A 21,272-nucleotide genomic window follows, 5' to 3' on the forward strand; every position below is an offset into this window, starting at 1 on the left:
CAAGTTGTGGTAGAAACCAAAACAGGAGAGTATTTGTGTCTGGGGGAGTTGGCTGATGGGGAAGGGCTGTGAAGGAGCTTTTAGGAGTGATGATAATGTTCTCTGTTTGTATACACATTTGTCAAAACTCAGTGAATGGTAAGTAGAGGTTTCTACATAACTGCATTCTAAAAATACCTGTAAACTTTGAGCACTCGTTAGTGCCATACATACTGGAGTGAAGTGCAATTCTTCTTTACTTGGCAAGTGTGGTATTTCTAAAAAACTGGTGTGTGCATGTGAGAGGTGGAGGAAGGGGGAATCATTCCTTGAGGGTTGCTCCTGAATGGAATTGTTTGTTATGATTATTCAATTTAGGAGGATTTTCTTTAACTTTTCATGTGACTGAATCCTTCTCTTTTGTTTTATAATCCTCTATTTTGTGGGAAGAATCTTATTTTGTTTTCTAAATTGGTGGGCTTCTTTCTTTGTTATATGTATGTCATTTGGCTACAATGATGCTTTATTAATTGCTTTGATATTATTCTTTGCTCTCTTTGCACATTTTTTGTAGTTTTTATAGTATTTACAAGTGTAAGCACAATATCTCCATATTAAGTCTTTTTGGAGGTCATTTTATTTCTCAAAGCGGTGACTATAAACTTATGGTTATTTTAAAGGATGGTAATGCTTACAACATATAAATTCTAACTTTTTTTGTTACCTAACTTTTCTTTAATAATATAGCACTTTTAAAATGGAAACTGGATTGCTTTTAGATTAGCTATTAACATTTTGGGGGAATTCACAAAAATTAAAATGTGCACTATAGAAAATGTTAGCCTTGATTTAAAAAATTTATCTTGCTAGGGTTTTATTTATTTTCACACATACTTTTTGCTGTGGTAGTGGGTTGGCTCAGAAAAAGTACTCTGTTACTATCCCAGTATCTTTCAAGGTCTGTTTCATCTTTTAGTTTACTTTCTTCTCATATACCTCTAAAATGTGTTGTTCTTATAAGGAAGTTAGTTATAATAATGGTTCTCAATCCTACCAAATCCAATGAACTTTTCTCATCACGAACACTTTAATAACGTATTCCTATCCTGAAATTCATAGATTGTTTAATTTACCTAAACACAGAACTTCAAAATTTCAATACAGTTGCCCTAATTGTAATATAAAGAGGAAATGAAAGGAAAGTAATTAATAAATATTTCAATGTATAAATTTGGGGGCACGATGTAGTAGTCAGATTCTTGTATCTATACATAGAAATTGTGAATGAGACAGCTATAAAAGCAGGCTGTAATAGGTGTGTCACTTTGGTCCCTTACGTACTACAAGCAATATTGTCAGTTTCATGCATTTCTGAAATATTTGACCATTCTTGACAAAAGTTCTGGAAAAAAAAAAAACAAAGGACAAATTTCCCTCAGTTTACATGTTATATGTGTTTCTGGATATGGTGACATCTATTTATATAAGCACAAAATTTGTTTATATGTAAAACAGAGTTAGGTTCTGGCTCAAATTATTATAAACAGGTTTTTCATCTTCATGAATGTCCAAGAGGACACAGAGAAGAATTTTCCCATGTGGAGAACTTTCCTGTGAGCTGTAGGTCATCCTGCACCCTGGTCTTTGTGCCCTAAGTGCCATCATTGCCCTTTGATCAATGTGACAACCAGAACACAGACTTTTGAAACACCATATTAGGTGTTTTTCACAATAGATCTCTTTGGCAATTGTGTCACTTTTCAGAAAAATGTCTTTACGATAAATAGGATTACAAAGGAAACTAACTGTATTGAAATATCCCAGGTTAAGAATCCCTGCAAAAGTTGATACCACACCCTTCTCTAATATGCATACTCCAGTGAACAACCACTAAGTTACAAAAGCTTTCTTTCTAAATGTGGGGAAATGGTGAAAGAAAGCCTTGGGATTAAAATATTTTGGATTTGAAAGTGCCTTTAGGTGCCTCCGTCATTTTGTCATCAACATAACAGCATCAAGTCTCTAATAGACTGTAACAGAACAAAGCAAATAGCAGCATAGGAGTTGCATTTCTATTCTAATTTTGCATCTTGATGGAAATTAAGTATACCAAATGGACTAATGGCATCTATTTCCTATTCTTTTCTCATTATGAATAAACTAACTCTCTGATTAATATCAATTTAAACTCAGATCTTTTGCAAACTTGTTTATTCCTATACTACTTAAGGGAGTAAGGTAACCTTGGAAGAACAAAATCTTCCTCCAGCTGCCATTGGGCTAGTTGGCAAAGAACTTATTTGTGTGAACAAGATAGTTTAAACACAAGTGGTTCTAAGAATAGGAATTGTGAAACAAGATAATCAAGAATTTATTTCAACAGGCACTCACTCAGTGTTTTCTAGGAGCACATTGCAAGAGGGGACTCTATTGCATATGGAGGAATGGCTTGTCATGACAAATGTGCAGAGCATCGTGATGATGATTTTTCTTTCTTTTAGGGTATGTCTCTGTGCCAGACTGTTGTTGTAGGCTCTGTAGTCATTCTTCTCTACTCTTCAAGAGCATGCTATAATTTGGTGGTGATCACCATATCTCAGGATACATTAGAAAGTCCATTTAATTACGGCTGGGATAATCTTTCAGAGAAGGTAAGTACCTAGCATCTATTGCCAATCTAATTGTATGATAATGAAGTTAGCTGTTGACTAGGAGAACATTTTAAGTGTTTAACTTACACTTTTTAAAAAATTTTTGCTTATTTGTTTTTTGTTTTTAATTTTTTTTGCTTCTTTCTATTTTTTAAAGTAGCAGTTTCTTTTTGTTTATTTATTGAGGGGGTAATTAGGCTTATTTATTTATTTATTTTTAATGGAGTTACTTGGGACTAAACCCAGGACCTCGTTCATGCCAAGCACGCACTCTACCACTGATCTGTACCCTCCCCTGAGAAACACTTCTGTGGACTCTCTGCCTACTCTTGGTAATCATACTTAAAGTTCTGTTTAAAAATCCTCATTTACATGGGGCACTTAAAACCATTCTTCAGAAAGAACCTCTCCCAAAGGAGTATTTTTCTTTTCTTTTTTGTAAATAATACTAATAGTGCCTTAAATCTATTGTTCATACACCAATTTTACTAATTTTTTAAAGGGTGTTTAAATATCTCTAGATAAGTTGATGCCTGTCATTAGCTAGTGGATATGGTTATGTCTTTAATTTGTTAGGATGAAATTAATTCTCTTACATAAGAACTACATATAACCTAAATATGTGGTTCCATTTTAGTTGTATGACCCTTACGAAAATCTGGCATTATCGGTCTTGATAATGGGAGAGCAGTCATAGTTCCTTAGGTGTCCAGGTATTTTCTGTAATAACTCCCAATGCCCTGGCTATGCATATTTGACCCTCCAGCATTCTCTGCCCTTTTTCTAGAAGTACAGTTTGACATAGGTACATGCCATATCTTTATTTATATTAATTTAACCTTGTGCTGAATTTAAGGCCTCCTGGAATACTACATTTTCAGAATTTCAGTTATCTTTCTAAGAAGGAATTTTCCCATGTGGTTCCATGTGGTACATCCCCTTCTGTCCTTCTCCCATTTCTCTCTCCCCACATCTATTAGAATAGAAACACATTCAACATGGAGTTTAAGCCCAAAAGCATGTTTTTAAGTAGCAGCAGAGCTGAGTGACTTGCATGTTACATTTCTCTCCAGGTGTAGCTTGGGGTAGTGCTATTATTCTGCCTACAGAGCAGCTGGAACCAGTAGTCTCTTTTCTAACTCTCCGCAGACTATGGAGCGAGCCTAAAACCCCACCCCACTACCCATGTATTTAAAATATTTTCATAAATTGATGCATCGAAAAAGTTAATACCTCTTTATTCTGCTTAATAGCAAAGCATTTTTGTGATCTTTAAAGGATAAATACCATTACATGAGAAACCACAAAATATGGAAAATTAATTTAGACTTTTACGTACTTGTAAGTTGTTTTAAATTACCCTACGTGAAGCAAACAGATTGTGGAGGGTGATTTCTTATACATAAGACAGATTTTAGAATTGCTTTGCCATATTCTATTTACAGGCCCATATAAAAGACGTAAGTGGAGAAGAGTATATAGTATTTGGAATGGTCCTCTTTCTGTGGGAACACGTGCCAGCATGGTCGGTGGTACTGTTTTTCCGGGCACAGAGATTAAACCAGAATTTGGTATGATATCATAATATTCTATAAAGCTTGTTCTCCTTATTTTTAAAAATAATGGAACATTTATATTGATTTTCTATTTTTACAAAGTATAAGACTAAAAAGCATTATAGAGCCCAGCCTCCTTTCTTAGCTGAAAAGTCAGTCTTCATATGCTATCTGATACTTTGTTCACAGGCACCTGCTGGCATGATAAATAGTCACAGTTATAGTTCCAGAGCATACTTCTTCGACAATCCAAGACGATATGATAGTGATGATGACTTGCCAAGACTGGGAAGTTCAAGAGAAGGAAGGTAGATGTACTGAATTAGTACTGAAATAGATCGAAAAGAACAAATCTAAGCTTTAACCCAGTATGCAAAGGGTGGTTTGCTGATATCTGTCAATAAATAAGATCGTTTAATATTGGAGCTTAGAACAGTAGATATTAAACCCATAATGGGACCTGTACTGTAAACAATTATCATCTGATTCTAAGCCCATATATTCCCTTTATTTGAGAAATGCCTTTGGGCGTAAAGTGTTGCCATTTAATATTAGGATGCCTTGTTAGTTCAAAGCCGAAGCGAGCTGGTGAACAGGGAAGAAATACTATTATGGTGATGTTATATGTTTCTCTATCTGTTGTGCTGTTCAGAAGCCACAGAGAAGTCCTAGATAAAACTCTTGAGATGCTTAGGTGCTATAGGACATCTTCTTGTGCCCTCCTTGTACAAAATCATTGCAAGTCCGTACCATTAACTGTGTGTCTGTGCAAAGAGAAAAGCTGAATGCACACCTACCTAATGCTTTGAGTTTGATACAGCATTTTCTATAATCCTCACTTCATCTGTACAAGTTACATAAGCTCAGTTTTTTACTCTGTTTTCCATCTGTAAAACAGGGTTGATAATAGAACCTATCTGATAGGATTGTTGTGACGATTAATTGAGTGTATGTGTGTGTAAATATAATTATACGTATATACATATACACACACAAAACATGTCTTAGATACATAATAAGCACTATAGTGTTGTTGTTATTCTTATTATCTGATAATCAAGTTCTACTAGTTCTGAGTGGTATGTATTCTTTTCTAATATGTGATACAGAATCAAGGATATTAGATAAAAGTCATTGAATTTTGTAGAAAGCCATTATTTATTTGGCAAAAAACATATTTCAGTACATTTGGTACTCAACTGTATTCTAAAATTCATTGAAAACTATAAATGCCAACATGACTTGCCATATCCTAACCACATTCCTATGGCTTTTTTGCTCCTTTTTGTTGCAGTTTATCAAATTCACAAGGTTTGGGCTGGTATGGCACCATGACTGGGTGCAGCAGCAGTTACACAGTCTCTCCCCACCTGAATGGACCTATGACAGACACTGCTCCTTTGCTCTTTACTTGTAGTAATTTAGATATGAACAATCACCATAGCTTATATGTAACACCGCAAAACTGACAGCATTACCAAGTCGTGATTCTTCAGTCATTTTTCATGCATATGTATATTCAGTGTGTTAAAATTCCATCTGCATAAACATTCCATTAATCTGTTGCAACTGAAAACAAAGCCTGGAAATGTGGCTGTGTCCAGTGGGGAACACAGCTGTTACTTTTGACCTCGTCCTAGTGAAACGGAGTACAGCGGAAAGTTTGGAGGGGGAGAAACGAGGGATTAGATCTTAAGGCACTTGGTGGCTTCCAAACATCATGACTTTGGAACATCAAATGCATATTTGCATATTTGCACTTTTATCCTTGTTCTGAAAGAGTACACTGCAGTCCCCAAAGTCCTACCCCAGTGTTCTCACTGGGATATTATGTTGTACACCAAATTAGGAGGCAGTTTCCCTACAAAAATCAAAGCCTGTATATTCAGCAGTATACTCCACATGGAATTCTTACTCAATAAAGTTTATAGTGTGAACAGTGCACAGAATGAAGGCATAAAAATTCTTTCTTTTGAAAGATCTACTAAGAATATGTAATCATTGAAGATAGTTCTTTTAAACATGATCGTAAAGTACCAACTGAAATTATTCAAACCATCATTTTAAACAAATGATAGTAATAATCCTTTACAGTGATGACCAGCAGTGTTCTTTGGAAAGCCACAGTCATTTCTTGAAGAGGAAAGTATACCAGTAAAAATTATGTGGCTACTTTGAGTAGAATTGGTCAAGTGATTATTTTGTCTGATTAAGATGTATGCAGTAGTTTAAGCATGAGTCTTCAAAAAAGCAATAGTAATTTTTGCATAGGGAGATTTTGGTAGAAACTTCTTGGGACTAAATCAGTTTACAGATGTACTTAAGGAATATTCACAAAATGTACAATTCTAAGTCGAAAGATGAATACATTTTTCAAAAGCATTCAACTTAGCTGAAGCAAAATATAGCTGATCTTACCTGTTCCTAACTGAATCAGGATTGTCCTCAGGTAAATTAAATCGTGATACATTATTGCCGTGAACTCAAGTGCAATACTTTGTAAGACATTTAATTCCTCTTTTAGTTTTCACATTTTTATATCTTGTATATGGGCAAAGCCAAATTAAATTCAAATGAATTCCAGCACTAGACTAAATGAACAACTTATGTAAGGGTACTAACTAGGTAAGTATAACACCAGTGGTTAACAATATTGAAATACTTCTAGAATTACATTAAAACTGTCCTGAATGTCCTATCTCAAATCTAAAGAAAATATATGGTAGGCTAAGGTAATAGAGAATTTTAAAATGCACTTTCTACCAGTGTCTATAAGGAAGTAGATGCTGAATACCTCAAGATGCCAAGGTAACGGGCAATGTTGAGAAGTTGTCACAACATGCTTAAGGACGACTAACCATATATACAATTGTTTGCTGATCTATTTCTTAAGAACTTGAACTAACACAACTATCCTCTTCTGTCTTTGATTAGAAAATTATGTTTTCTACTCTTACATAAAGTACCTTTCAACTTTTCAATTAATTGATTCTGCAACTTCGTAAAGTATAACAGTAAGTGAAACCCCAAGAAAGAAATAAAATTTTTAATGCTTTTAATCTTTCAGGAGGCTGGTACACAGCCAAAGAAATTTTGTCTTTTTATCATACAAAATGATTTTAAATTCAATCAAAAGCATAAACTTATGTTACTTTGGGTTTATTTCCACGAAATTCTCTCATTGTAAGCAAATTATTTTAAAGTTTATGGTGTGGAAGTTAACCTTGGTAGTAACAGAACAACATAACATGCACTTACCTGAGTATAGTTTGCAACTTCAGTTACTGGATTTCTTTTCAGAATGCCAACTATTTATTTTCTTAATTATGCTAGGTATTATCTAGAGCTATCTGAAAAGATCTCTGTTGTCTTTATTAATCCTTGGGATTCAAAGTGATAAAGTAAATTTTTTTTCTAGTAAATCTTTCTGAGACTTCTGTAGATAATGTTCCTATTTCACCAGATAAACAAAGATTACTTTTAAAAACATATTTCAGATAAAGTAACTTGGTTCTTTTAGCTGCATTAGTTGATTCTTCCAAATCTGAGATTTGTACATTTCTTATCCTGACCAGGGTACCTGAATTCTTGCATTTATCTCTGTATACACATCTCCCACAGTACATCACCAAAGACAAAGAAAGATAAGCTTCTGACCCAGTTTTTGCTTAAAAATTCCAAAGCACTAGGAGCACTTTAAGTCTGGTCTTGAAAGAAGGAGTTGTTTATAAAATCAAAGGGCTACGCATTCCCTATTCATCCTGCACTGAAGCACATGATGACAATTTCAAACCTTCCTTTTTGGTTCATTAACTAGAAGAGAGACTTTCATTGCTTAAGTGTGTAATTCTACAGTGATTAGCAGTACTTGTTTTTATCGTTTCATTTGGGTGGTCATTAATTTTGAAACTCTTACCACTCATTATAGCTGGTAGTAGTTTTATGAAAGATGTAATTTATAGCTAAAGTGGCTTTTTTATGCATAGCTGCCTTTTTTATTGTTTAACAGTGTTTCTCAGCTATATAATCAGTTTCAAACTGGTTGTAAAAGTATAGCTGTGGCCAATGAATGTATTTATTTGTTGTTTCACTAAATTGTAACAAAACACTACTGTTAAAAATAAAAGTGTTTGTGCTTTTAGTTGGAGGTCTGGCTTTCTTAATCTCTCATAATGGACTATACCAACTGAGTTTCTATCATGTGAGGATAAGAACCCTAGTGCTTCCATAGAAAAGAGGAAAATATTTGGAGTTACAAATGATAGTTTGCTTTTAGTGAGCTTATAACTACAGATCTTCCTCAGCTTGTAAGTGAAAATGCATCGAATACACCTAGCCTACTGAACACCATAGCTTAGCCTAGCCCACTTTAAACTTACTCACAACACTTACATTAAACTACAGTTGGGCAAAACCATCTAACACAAAGCCTATTTTATAATAAAGTGTTGACTATCTCATGCAATTTACAGAATTAAAGATCCACCACTGCCCAAAATCACAAGAGAGGACCATACTGCATATCTAAGCCCAGGGAGAGAAATCAAAAATTCAAAAGTGGAAGTACAGCTTCTACTGAATGCGTTTCACTTTTGCACTTTGTAAAGTTGAAAAATCTAAAGTTGAACTATTGTAAGTGGAGAACTGTATGTACATAACATGTAGAGGTCCCTTAGTATTACACACTAATTTCGTATGAAATGCCATACAGTTTAAAATATCAATATGTTATTAGATAGTACATGTTTATTCAAACATTAAGCAAAGAAAAAATCCTTGTATAAAATAACTCTTAACACCTCTCTCCCTCCCCTTAGAACTTTAAACAGGAATAAATTTATCTAGCCCATAATCCTGGGCAGCTATTCTTTGACTATTCATGAAATTCTTTAGTGATTTTGCCTTTTCCCCTGAAAGAAGAGTTCTTACTATTTTTTCCCTAATAGACCCCTTTCACGATCCACCAAAACCACACCAAATTCTGAATACAATTTTGGAAGTTTTATTGACCCCCTAAAGTCCACAGTCTACTGACTCTTACTGTAAAGATTATTTGGAGTGAAGATATGACCATTAATATAATAAAGTTGTCACTTCAAAAGCAATTTATTCAACCAACATTTATTAAGTTTCATATGCCAAAAACTATGCTATGGAGATGCAAAATGGATATAGTTCCTTTTCCTGCCCTTAAGGAGCTCACATTCTAGTAAAGGAGACTTTAAAAAATAAACACAATACAGTACAATAAATGACACACTAGAGGTAGGTTGTAATTACAGTGGTGACACAAAAGAGGAAGTCAGGTGATCCTCCTTGGATGCAGCAAGGGAGATGTCACAGAGGTGATGCTTTATGCTGGGCCTGCAAGATACTTAGAAATTTTCCAGATGGCAAGGGCACTTGATAGAAAGGGAACAGCAGGCACCAAGGTGTGGAGGCCTGACTATAGTGCATCTGAAGAACTGGAAGTCTGTTTTAACAGAACATGGGGTGGCAGGGGTGGGGAGCAGGAAGACATGTATCAGAGAACCCTGTGCACCAAGCAAAGGTGTTTAGCTTTCTCCTGAAGGTTCGTGAAGTTATTAAAGTGTGTTAAGCAGGAAGTAATGTTGTTAGAGTCCTTCTAGAAAGTCCACTTTGTAGAATTGTGGAGCAAAAGATAGGAGACAAGCTGGATAAAGGAGAAAGGTTCATGCTTTAGGGAAGAGCAATGAAAATGGAATGACAGTGATATGTCAGAGATATGGAGATAAAATCCATAGAGATTAGACATTGGCTGAATAGGAGACAAAGGGAGGAGAAGAGTGAGCCTAGAGAATTTAGATAATGATGGTTCTGAAATTAACCAGAGGAAGGAACATTGGCATAAGAGTAGGTCTGGAGGAGAATGATTTTTTAAACACACACAGGTGTCTGTGGGACAACCAAGTGAAGATATGTAGTAGGCAGATGGACTGAGAAGTCTGGGCTAAAGATAAAGATTTAGACATTGAATTGGAAGTACTCAAAAGTGAGAAGTGGTGATGAAGAGAGCAGGAATGAAAGCCTGAGGAATAACTTAAAGAATAAGTGAAAAGAGGCACCCAGGAGTATGTGAAATAGAAGGAAGCCAATGGAAATAAGACTTTTAAAGAAGAGGCTGTCGGCAGTGTCAAATGCAGAGAAAAGGTCAAGTCAGAAATGGCTTGTGAACTTAAAGGTGGATTTAGAATCTGAATATAGTTTTAGACTTCAAAGGACAAGACTGTTAAGAACTACGGAGCCAAAAGCCCAATTTCAGTTACGGAGCAAGCCAGGGATGACAAAGTAAAGATAAGAATAGCCTTTTTAAAAGATTGGATGTTAAAAAAAGAAAAAAGGGCAGGGGCATAAGATGAGAGTTAGAGAGGTGTACAGGCAAAATAACCACTTAAATCCATCTATCGTATTTTCAGATACTACAAACCCTTTTATATATGGTGCTCGCTTCAGAGTACTTTGATTCTCCAAGAATATTGACTAATAGTAGGTTTTTGTCTTTCTTTTCCTGCCCTATTCAAATGAGGGGGAAAAGGAAAACAGGATATATATTGTTAAATTTAGATCTGTGACTATTTAAATATACTGAATACATTTGCATACATTTATTCCACGAACATTTACTGGACACCTACTATGTGCTTGACACTACCAGGCCTTAGGGATATAGAGAAGAAAAAGTATACAGTAGTGTAAAGTGGCATTTCTAAACCATTATATAAATAAGCCTTGCTTTATTAGTAATGTTACATTGCAACATGGTATACCTGCTAAGACATACAGAGAGGGCCCAGGATTTTGAGGTATACAGTTTCTTTTTTCCCTTCAATTACCATGTGATAGAAATTCCTATACCCCTTCAAATATTTTTATCATTGAAGATCCTCCCCTTATGAAAACCTCTGAAAATTACAGTTTAGTTTTTGGGAGAAAAACAAATGAATGTCATGTACAAAAACCAAATCACCATATGCCCTATGACTATACAGATTAAGCATTAAAAGGGTAACAAGACTCAAAAAGAACTTTAAGTTGGAACTCAAAATGATTCCTCATTCTAAGGCTTATAGTAGTATATAGTTTGATTTTTTTTTCTGAAAAAAATCATTTAAAATAAATGATTTAGTATTACACACTGAAGTGTTTAGGGTTCAAAGGGCATGATGCCTGTAACTGACTTCCGAATGATTGAGGAAAAGACAGTATAGGTGTGTATATATACAGACAGACCATGAGAGACTAAGCAAATAGGAACAATTTGTGGAGCTGGTAAAAGAGTTCTTTGTACTATCCTGGAAACATCTCTGTCAGTTTGAAATTATATAAAAATAAAAAGTTTCCCCAAAATTTTATTCAGAATTAGGGAAAGTATTATGAGAATAAATATATAAATGTATTCAACTTTTCACACTGTTTAGAAATCCCTTACACCTTTGAGTTATCATTTTATCTTTCTATACACCAAAATAAGCCAGTCAAAATACCGATATAATTCTAAAAGTGATCTGTTTCATAACAATGTTTTATACGGTTGCCAGAGAAAACACAGGACTCCCAGCTAAATTTGAATTTTAAATAAGGAATAGTTTTTTGACATATAGTTGTCTGAAATATTGCATGCAACATACTTATATTAAAATACTATTTGTTGTTTATCTGAAATTCAAATTTAACTGGGCATTCTGTATTTTTATTTACTAAATCTGGTAACACTAAATGTATTGAAACATTTAGGCTGCTAATAATAGGCCATTCATGAGCTTCCTTAGCATTTTCCTATTGAACACTTGTCACATTGGCCATAGTTTTATTATATTACATCTTACACAAAATTATGGTTTGAGAGACTTAAAACATTTACTTAGGTTTACCATATATGAATTTGATAATCCTGATTTTACTTAATATTAAACTTTAAAATTTGTACCACATTATCAAAGTATTAATTTTATTCACAATAATATTATCCATAGACTTAACAAAATTAAAAAAAATTGTTTACTTAAAACAAAGTAATTCCCTTTTACAAAAGCAGCTTCGTATAAAATGTTTGGCTTGAGACTCATGCTATTATGCCTTTGAATGAAATTCCATTCTTGGGCCTCCACTGTCCAGAAACAGGCACATTTCAACTGGTTTTCCTTAATGAATATTTTGTAACAAGTTCCTGAAGTTTTCTAATTCTTTCACACTTGTAGAAATTCTGTAACCAAAAAAAATTTCACTCAAAAACTATTTTAGATAACTTGTCTCGTAAGTTATTCACTTTGCATTTTCACAACACATAAAAATGTTTAAGTAATTTATTTCAGCAAATTTAATGGTGCATAAAGCAACTTAATCTATTTTGATGTTCTTTAGTCCTTAATTTGACATGTTAAAACTAAGGTAATATTGCCCAGAAATTACTTTTAAGTATTCATAACTTAGTATTAAAGTTTCAAAATGCAAAATTATGAAGTACATCAGCATTAAAATCCTTAGATATCTTAAGTATTCATAAGTATATTCATATGCTTACTATTTAAAGTACACAGGTATAAAGCACATAATAAAATATGTATTTTAAATATGCATATGTATATGAACACTTAAACTGATCGATATGCCATATTTAGTAAATATACAAAGAATCAAAGCCTTTGGACTCTTATAAAGAGTGAGAATAGTAAATATATGACCAAATTGTTTTCACTAACTTAGTTATTTATAACTTAGTTATTATAAATAACTTTGTTATTTTAAGTGTTCTTAAGCTCTGCTCTCTACCATGAAAGAAGTAGCAAACTATTCAATGAAGTATAACTGTCAAGCTCTGTGTGCTAGAGAATAATTTTGAAGGACGATTATTCCAAACCCAAAATATTAAATCATAATTTTTTAAAGTGAAGAAATGTAGTCCTCAGAAATATGTTAGTTTTTATAAATCTTGCATTCTTTATATGTGACAGGCCAGAAGGAAATGCATCTATACTCAAATTTTGTAATGTAACTTCCATATTTCAAACTTATATTCTAATCACTTTGAAGAAAATTATTTTTAAAAGAACTATTAACCTTTTCACACAATGGTGAATTCACAAAGAAATTTTACATGTACACCTATATTACACAACATGATTTTTCCAGGACCTTCAAAATACCTTTTGAAGAGCACAAAAAAACTATTTTTAAATAATTAGAAAAATATACACAAATTCAGTAGGAAGAATATTGAAATCCACTGAGTGAATTAATCATGATTATAAAAGAATAGATTAAAATAAAGAATATCATCTAATGATTTTCTAAGATCACAGAATTCTGTAGTGAAATAATTTCACTGAAAAGGATATTTCTTACCCAGTTTTATCTGAGAGTAAATGCGTTGCATTAGACTTACTTGGCTAGCAGAAACAATTTTGGTACAAAACTAACCTTCCAAATGCATTAAATAATGATACTATTTCTTGTCTGGTTAGATGGAATTCATAACTGGGTCCACTTTCTGGCATATTTGCTATCAGTTTCTCAGAAAATAAGATCTTCAGAGCAGTGCCCAAACCCTGAGTCTATAATAGAAATAAGGGAAAAAAACAAAAAGAAAAATCAGAAAATTCTTTGTGCAAAGAATGGAAACAGGACTGAGCTAGATCTGCTTACCTGAAGCTTTCCCCATAGTCGACATTTAAGACAACCAACACAATCCATGATTCTTGAAATATTTCTAAAATGCAGTCGAAAGTCCTCCTAAAAATAATTTAAAATTTTACTAAAATGTAGTATATAGTTAAATCCTAAGTATTTCTGAGTGCCTTCTACATCCCTCATGCTGTGCAAGGTGCCGTAGGGCACCAGAGAGGGGACGAGAACTGAAATCATCATCCACTGAGCACCTCCTACACACCAGAATCTCTACATCCACAATTTCATTTCATCTTCATCACAAAGCCAAAAAGATATTATTATAATCTACACAGAATGATTTTTTTTTTAAGCTCAGAGAGGTTAGGTAACAGGCCTAAATTCCCATAGCTAGTAAATGGTAAACCTAGACCCCAGGCCTGCCAGACTCCCTAACCAAACTAAACTATCTGTAAACATATACAATGGTAACCAAGTTGAGATGTTCTGTTGTATGTGATTATTAACCATATGTCAGTATCGGGGTGGGTGGGGCAGGGGCTGTATGACATCATTTACCAAAAAAGGAAGGAAGAAAGGAACAAATAAAGGAGGGAGGGAGGAATAAAAACCTTTGGTTTCATAATAGTTAAATTAAAGCCTTCTTTCTGATATTACTTAGGTAAAACAACCAGATATTTTATTATTATTATGAACATTATTATTATTATAATCACATAAAAATATACGGAATATAGTGAAATCCATGTACCCTCCCCACCAAACTTCAGAAAGAAACTGTTATAGCTGAAGTCCCCTATGTATCCCTTCAAAGTCCCGTATCCCACCCTCTGTAACTATTCTGAATTTGGTGTTTATCTTTCCCTTTTTATCTTTATGCTTTTAATACTTATGTACATATCCGTGAACACTAGGATATTATATTGTTTATAAAAGGGGAACATGTATCAAGCTCATCCAAAAGTAGTGTATGTCCTTAAGGAGTAAGGAAGGAAAAAGAGAGTCCAGAACACACCCTTCTTTTACTCCAGTGGAAATTATTAATTGATTGTCCAAGTGACTCCCTCTGTTCTGGATTTATAGTGCAATCCCAATCTTACAGTACTTGAAACAGGAAATTTGACATACATTTCAAATGGCCTATAATTTGGGAAACATATAACGTTTCTCTCTCTCTCTCTCTTTTTAATGTAATAAACTACACACTGGGCTCAATCAGAAGAGAACTAGACCAAAGATCTAAAAATGGGAATAAGTCAGCAAAGACTGGAACCCACTATTCAAAGCAGACCTCAATTCACTCTGGGGACAGCCTTTCCCCAGATACTTCATTTAGCCTGAGACTTCAAAACAGCTGTAATATGTAAAGAATTTATTATAGGATCCCAGATCTTATAATTTAATATAAAGCCTAAATTATTAATATTAAATGTTATCATATGTTGGCAGTATTCTATATTTTGACTTTCTGTATCTTTTGGACCGAGTTCGGTAAGAGGTAATTCTAATTTTAAACATACTTTTAAAAAATATTTACCCAGTAATATTATCTAAGTAGATTTTGGTGATTTGATTTGAGGGTTCCTTTAAACCAGTGTTTCAACCTTGAATTAAAGAAAATCTAACTTTTAACAATAATAATAAAGCCCTAAAATTACTCTAGAGTAGATATTCCCATTCTATGAGGTGCTGAACTTTGGAGGATTTAATACTTGTCACAAGAGCCTATATCACAAAATCCCTATGTATATAAGCATTTCTAACCATATATTGACAGAGTACAAAGGAGACAAAATGAGGTTTTAAAGTGAACTTATAAATGTAACTGTTCAAATCCATCATTTTTACCATAAACTACTATTTTTTTTAAAAATGTGATATTAATAAGTATTCTTGGTGTTTTACTCCTTTTCTTGTAAAAGGACTCAGAAAAATTATGTTAAACTTCATAGGTCATCAAAGCTGAGTGTTTCAGAGCTTTGATAAAATTTAAACGATGTGAGAAATATTTCTAATCTGCACAATGTAAAACGAGTGGATGCCAAAATGCTCTCCAATAAACCAGCAAGTATGCTAAAAATAAAAAAGATATCGAAAGTAGTAGGGGAAGAAGTCTTATTACAGCATCTTCCCCCTCACTCCCAAGTTCCTGGAAGCTTTTGGGGAGGTTACATAATCACTGAGGTATATATTTCTAGCAAGAATGCTTTAAGTAGGAGGTAGATGGGAGGTCAAAAATAACTATTATCCAACAGCAAAAAAAAAAGGAAAAAAAAGTGCAAAAGCATTTTGTTTGCAAGCTGCATAAAACCGGGTCCTTCCGTTATGGAAAGAAATGAATTAGAAACAAAGGAAGATTGTTTGTTATAAATATTCTGATGAAATCAGACCTGCTTTACTTACCTATAGCTTTATAACTGAAAACAGGAATATAATTTTACTTGAGTCCCCAGATAGACTAGAAATCCCTTGAGGATAGGAGCCATCCCTCCCTTCAATGACAAAAATTATGCTCTGCACACAGTGAGTGTTTAATAAACCTTCCCAGTGAAATTTTACACTTGAAGTGTTTTGAGGCAAGTATATACAAAGAGGGTCTTTGCCTGGGGTCAAACCTCTACCCAAAGGCAAGGCAAAGACCAGAGCCCATTTTGTGGGATCTCAGGTCCCTGTTCTTCCCACGACTGCCTCCTGGCATTCCTAAATACCTTTAATCCCCAGTGATTGAGATGAATGACAAAATAACACTGTGCCCTCTCCCTATAAAGAGCATCCTTTAATTTAATCAAAACTATCTTCAGAATTCTCTCCACTAAAAGACAGGCTAATACTGCTCCTCATGCTCCAGACCTCTTTCCTTTCATTCGTAAGTGCATCAACGTGAAAGACTTCTACAAAGAGCACAGTGACACAGACATTTCCGTTGTTATTTTGAAAATAACACAAACTAGATCTTAAGTTGGACCTGCCTTTGCGCTTCCTTTTTCTGAGGAAATGAAAGATTATGACTCTGACTTTTCTTATAATTTTAGGATGTATATCAAGATTTACTGTTATGAATAAAAACATGGGCTTATATTCATACCTGCATATGAGTTTGTATTTAAAAATTAAGTTAAAGTATAAAATAATTACCTTTAGTTTATTTGCTTCTTTTTTATCCCCAGCAAAAAATGAATTCTCATCAAAATGCAAAGGAAATGACCTGCATTAAATAAAACATAAATAAGACATATTCTCTGCATAATAAAGAATACTCATTTTCATGTATTATAAAATATTAAAAGTCCTGCTGATATATTTTGCTTGTCAGTGATGAAAAATATAATTAAAATAGAGTATAACACATAATAAAATCAATATTCTGACGTCCCCAAATGTAAGAGCTGACTGTATAATACAGTAGAAGTTTGGCCCCAAACCCAACCTGTTCAGCTAAATACGAAAATAAAGCAAATATCAAACACTAAAAGAATGGCTCTTAAAACTAAAACTATGTGCCTTTTAGTACATTGATCAAAACAAAAACAAAATCAAAACTCAATTCTAAAAGACCTATGAGCAAAATTAGCTTGTAATTATTTTTTAGGTAATTTTCCTTTCTCTGAGTTGAATATGTAAGAATTTGATTTTGGATACCACTTGTCACTCTTTTATATTGTATAAGTTGTAATATACAATTTACTTGATTTCATGAAGTATTTCCAGAAGTAACATTTTGTTTTCTGCATCTTGAGCTTTATTTCCAGTGAAGAGTTGAAAATCTGGACGCTCAAAGAACGGTACCACTTTAGATAAAGCCCTTAATTCTATTAGGTAGAGAAAATACAAGTTCTTAAGCCTTCTTGGACCTTCCCCTTTAGTCAAAATTCCATCAAATCGCTGCTGAAATTCTGTAATGTTGTGTCCCCATTTTTTTTCCAACCAGGTATCTGAGAAGAAAGAAAAATTAAATATTAAAAACTGAATTTTAAAATTAAGTAGCTTTCATTTGACTTATATTAGGTTATTTAGGCCTGCAGAAATTAACTTCATTTTATATTTTAAAATACATAATCAATACAACCATGAAAATGGTTTTTCATAGTTTAGCCCTTAATAGTTCTATGTTAACATTTTATCTTCTGGAACCCACCCTTCAAAGGAAAATAAACTCAATATTTTACTGAGAAATCAGGACTAATAAGATCAAATTTCTAAATATAAACATATTCATAAAACTGGGACACAGAATTAAAAAGTGACTATCTGAAATTACTAATGAGTTTGGAGCACTACTTAAAGTTACTATGATTTTGTGTCTAAGAAGAGATATTTTAATTCTAGAAGGAATATGTTACTGATGAAAATCCAACATCAACTCATTTTTCAAATCATTCGTAAAAACATACAGAGCAGCAGAAAAATGCTTTTACTCATTAAACTCCAAGCCTGAAGCTGGCACATGAATATAAGGATTCTGATACAGTAATGGCTAATGAAAAATGAACTGTGCTGTTAGGGCTATTTATTCCCACAACAAAGCAAAGAACATTTCCAAAGTGATGTGCACTATCTTGAGCAGCTTCTTAAAGGAAGGTGATGAGAGCTAAGAACATGTTGAACTTTTCCTTATAGTGGCCATCGTTTCTACATTCCTGATTACTACCACTTTAGAATAAGTTTTTACTGCCTAATATTCAGCAGGGTCAATCTTTTTCCATCCAGGTAAATACCAAGAAAATTTTGAGAGTACCTGAAAATAAACATGCTAAAACAAATAAAGTGAAAGTCACATACCTTGTAGAAGATACCGTGCACTCAAATGCACATTAATGCTTGCATGGAGGCCAGATATAAGTCTGTAGAACGCTCTTTTTTCTACACAAAGGCCTAAGAAGAGTAATTTGGAAATAGAAATGTCATATGTGAAACCTATAAAATACAAAATTAATTTCATGTGTCTTTAAAAGTGAAAAAAAAAGTTATTTAAATTTGTTTAAAAGTTTACAGTTACCTTCTAGCCAACTGTAAAAAGCGTTCTCTGAAATTAAAAGAAAAATAAGTCACGAGATTATAAAAATGACAAAATGTAAGTTTTCCAAAAATTTTAAAATATTTTAGCAAATTTGTGCCAGGGATTTAAAGTTCCAAATTTTGTATGCAATTTCTCCAAAGGAAGGGAAGAGGTTCTCGGTGTAGATTCAGTTAAGTTTCCCTCTTTAGAAGGCTTTAGCACTGCCTTAGCTCGCCCCAGCCTCATAACTTTCTAGATAAAGTGTTTTATATGAGGTCAAAACACAGAATTTAAACAGTAAATCAATGCATGGAAAAATACTTAACATTGATAATAATTCATGCTATAAAAATTAAGAATTCATTATATACTCTTCTATTTATTATCTTTTGTACTATTATATTATTATTAAGTATAGTTGATTTACAGTGTGTTAATTTCTGGTGTACAGCACAGTGATTCAGTTATATATACATATATTCCTTTTCATATTTTTTTCATTATGGGCTATTACAAGGTATTGAATATAGTTCCCTGTACTATACAGTAGGACCTTGCTGTTTATCTATTTTATATGTAATAGTATCTGCAAATCTCAAACTCCCAGTTTATCCCTCCACCTGCCCCCCTTTCCTCCCCTGGTAACCAAAAGTTTGTTTTCTATGTGTGTGTAAGTCTGTTTCTGTTTTGTAAACAAGTTCATTTGTATACTTTTTTAAATAGAAAAGTTAAATAAAAATTATAAAATAGTATTTGGAGGTACATTATTTATCCATAGCTGATAGTATTTTATGCCATTCAGTATTTCAAAAGAGCAATTCAAGGAACTGTTACAAAAACCAAATATCACTTATATTCTGTGACCTAATAAGGTCACTGTTGATATACTTAGACCTGATAATTCTGATTTTAGAATTATGCACTAAAAAATTAACTCAAAATAAGGGTGGAGGTAATTTGTAGAAAGATAATTATGTTATACATAGTTTCTAAAACCTGAAATAATCAAAATGTACAGCAAGGCCTAAGTTAACTTGATAGAATACTATATACTAGTTAACATGGTCGAATAATATAAATCTATTAAAATGACAAGAATGTGGAACATGACAACACATGAAAATGCTTATTTGAAATGATATATATAAAGACATAAGAAATAATTATTATAACTATGTGAAAATTCTATGTGTGCATTCACTAGAGGTGGCAAACATTGTACTATATAGTTCTTTTTACTAAAGTTGTTTATAGTAATGTTAATAATGAACCAAGCAAGCATAAAAGTAATGGAAGAAATAACACAGGGGAATAAATAATGAATTTATGTATTTATAGACTGCATAAAAACTTAAAACATCTGTGTGTCAGAAAACTTTATAAACAAAAGCAAAACGCAAAAAACAAACTACAATCTATGTTGCAAATACAACAAAGGGAATAATAAATATCCTACATGTATAAAAAGCTCACAAGCCAAATAAAAGTGCTAAAGTGCCCATTAAAAATGGGCAAATAATATGAATAGAGAACTCATAAAGGAAAAGTACAAATGGTAATAACAGATAAAAACTGTTCAGTCTCACTAATAATAAAAATGCAAATCAAGAGTATATTGTACAACACAGGGAAAATAGCTAATATTTTATAATGACTATAATGGAATATAAACTTCAAAATTGTGAATCACTATGTTGTATACCTGAAACTTCCATAGTATTGTACATCAACTATACCTCAATAAAAATAAATAAATATGCAAATTAAAACTATAAAGATATCACTTTAAATAGTAAGGCTAAAAATATAATACTTAATGCAGACAAGGGTTAGTTAGGTAAAACTAGCTGGCACAGTGATTGGAAGGGACGTAAATTAGCACATCCTTTCAATGACAGAAAGCAATCTGGTCATATGTATCAATAGCCTAAATATCCTTATCCATTGATCCAGCAAATCCATTTCTAGAAATCTAGGTTGTTATGGACGAATGTTTGTGTCCCCTCTAAAATTCATATGTTGAAGCTCTAACATAAATGTCTTTGGTTTTAGGCACCCAATCTATGGTGTTTTGTTACAGCAACCTGAGCTCTATTGAGAACATAGGCTAAGGAAACAAGTAGACATGGTAATAACATATAAAACTATAAATACATCTACTGTAAAAATAGACACAGGTTAATAATAATAATTTTCAAAATATCAGCAGAGAAGCAGTATGAGATAGTAACTAAAAGCATGGACCCTGGAACCAAACTGCCTGATTTGAATTCTAACTCTGCTACTTACAAGTCATATGATTTTAGCTGACTTGCTAAACTGTTCTAGGACTCATTTTCCTCATCTCTAAGATGGAAATAAAAAGAACACCTCCTAGGATTGTTGGAAGGATTAAATGAAGTCATATTTGTAAAGTGCTCAGAAAAGTACTGACATGTCTTAACC

At 33.0% G+C, this 21,272-nt stretch overlaps 2 protein-coding genes across 2 annotated transcripts in view; one reads left to right on the top strand and one right to left on the bottom strand.

Moving 5' to 3' along the window:
• GPR137C (G protein-coupled receptor 137C) overlaps positions 1-8,327 on the top strand; it is a 53,733-nt gene extending 45,406 nt beyond the window's left edge. Inside the window, exons 4-7 of the mRNA XM_072963968.1 lie at positions 2,481-2,630; positions 4,076-4,201; positions 4,376-4,494; positions 5,481-8,327. Coding sequence (XP_072820069.1) covers positions 2,481-2,630; positions 4,076-4,201; positions 4,376-4,494; positions 5,481-5,655 — 570 coding nt within the window. The 3' untranslated portion in view covers positions 5,656-8,327. The remainder of the gene's footprint in view (positions 1-2,480; positions 2,631-4,075; positions 4,202-4,375; positions 4,495-5,480) is intronic.
• A 964-nt stretch (positions 8,328-9,291) lies between these two features.
• Positions 9,292-21,272, bottom strand: part of ERO1A (endoplasmic reticulum oxidoreductase 1 alpha) — a 39,157-nt gene continuing 27,176 nt past the window's right edge. Inside the window, exons 10-16 of the mRNA XM_072963058.1 lie at positions 18,828-18,854; positions 18,611-18,703; positions 17,517-17,763; positions 16,967-17,036; positions 13,850-13,936; positions 13,625-13,758; positions 9,292-12,410 (exon numbers count right to left, since the gene is read on the bottom strand). Coding sequence (XP_072819159.1) covers positions 12,350-12,410; positions 13,625-13,758; positions 13,850-13,936; positions 16,967-17,036; positions 17,517-17,763; positions 18,611-18,703; positions 18,828-18,854 — 719 coding nt within the window. The 3' untranslated portion in view covers positions 9,292-12,349. The remainder of the gene's footprint in view (positions 12,411-13,624; positions 13,759-13,849; positions 13,937-16,966; positions 17,037-17,516; positions 17,764-18,610; positions 18,704-18,827; positions 18,855-21,272) is intronic.

This window comes from Vicugna pacos, chromosome 6 (genome assembly GCF_048564905.1).
Source record: "Vicugna pacos chromosome 6, VicPac4, whole genome shotgun sequence".
In the NCBI taxonomy this organism is placed as follows: domain Eukaryota; kingdom Metazoa; phylum Chordata; class Mammalia; order Artiodactyla; family Camelidae; genus Vicugna; species Vicugna pacos.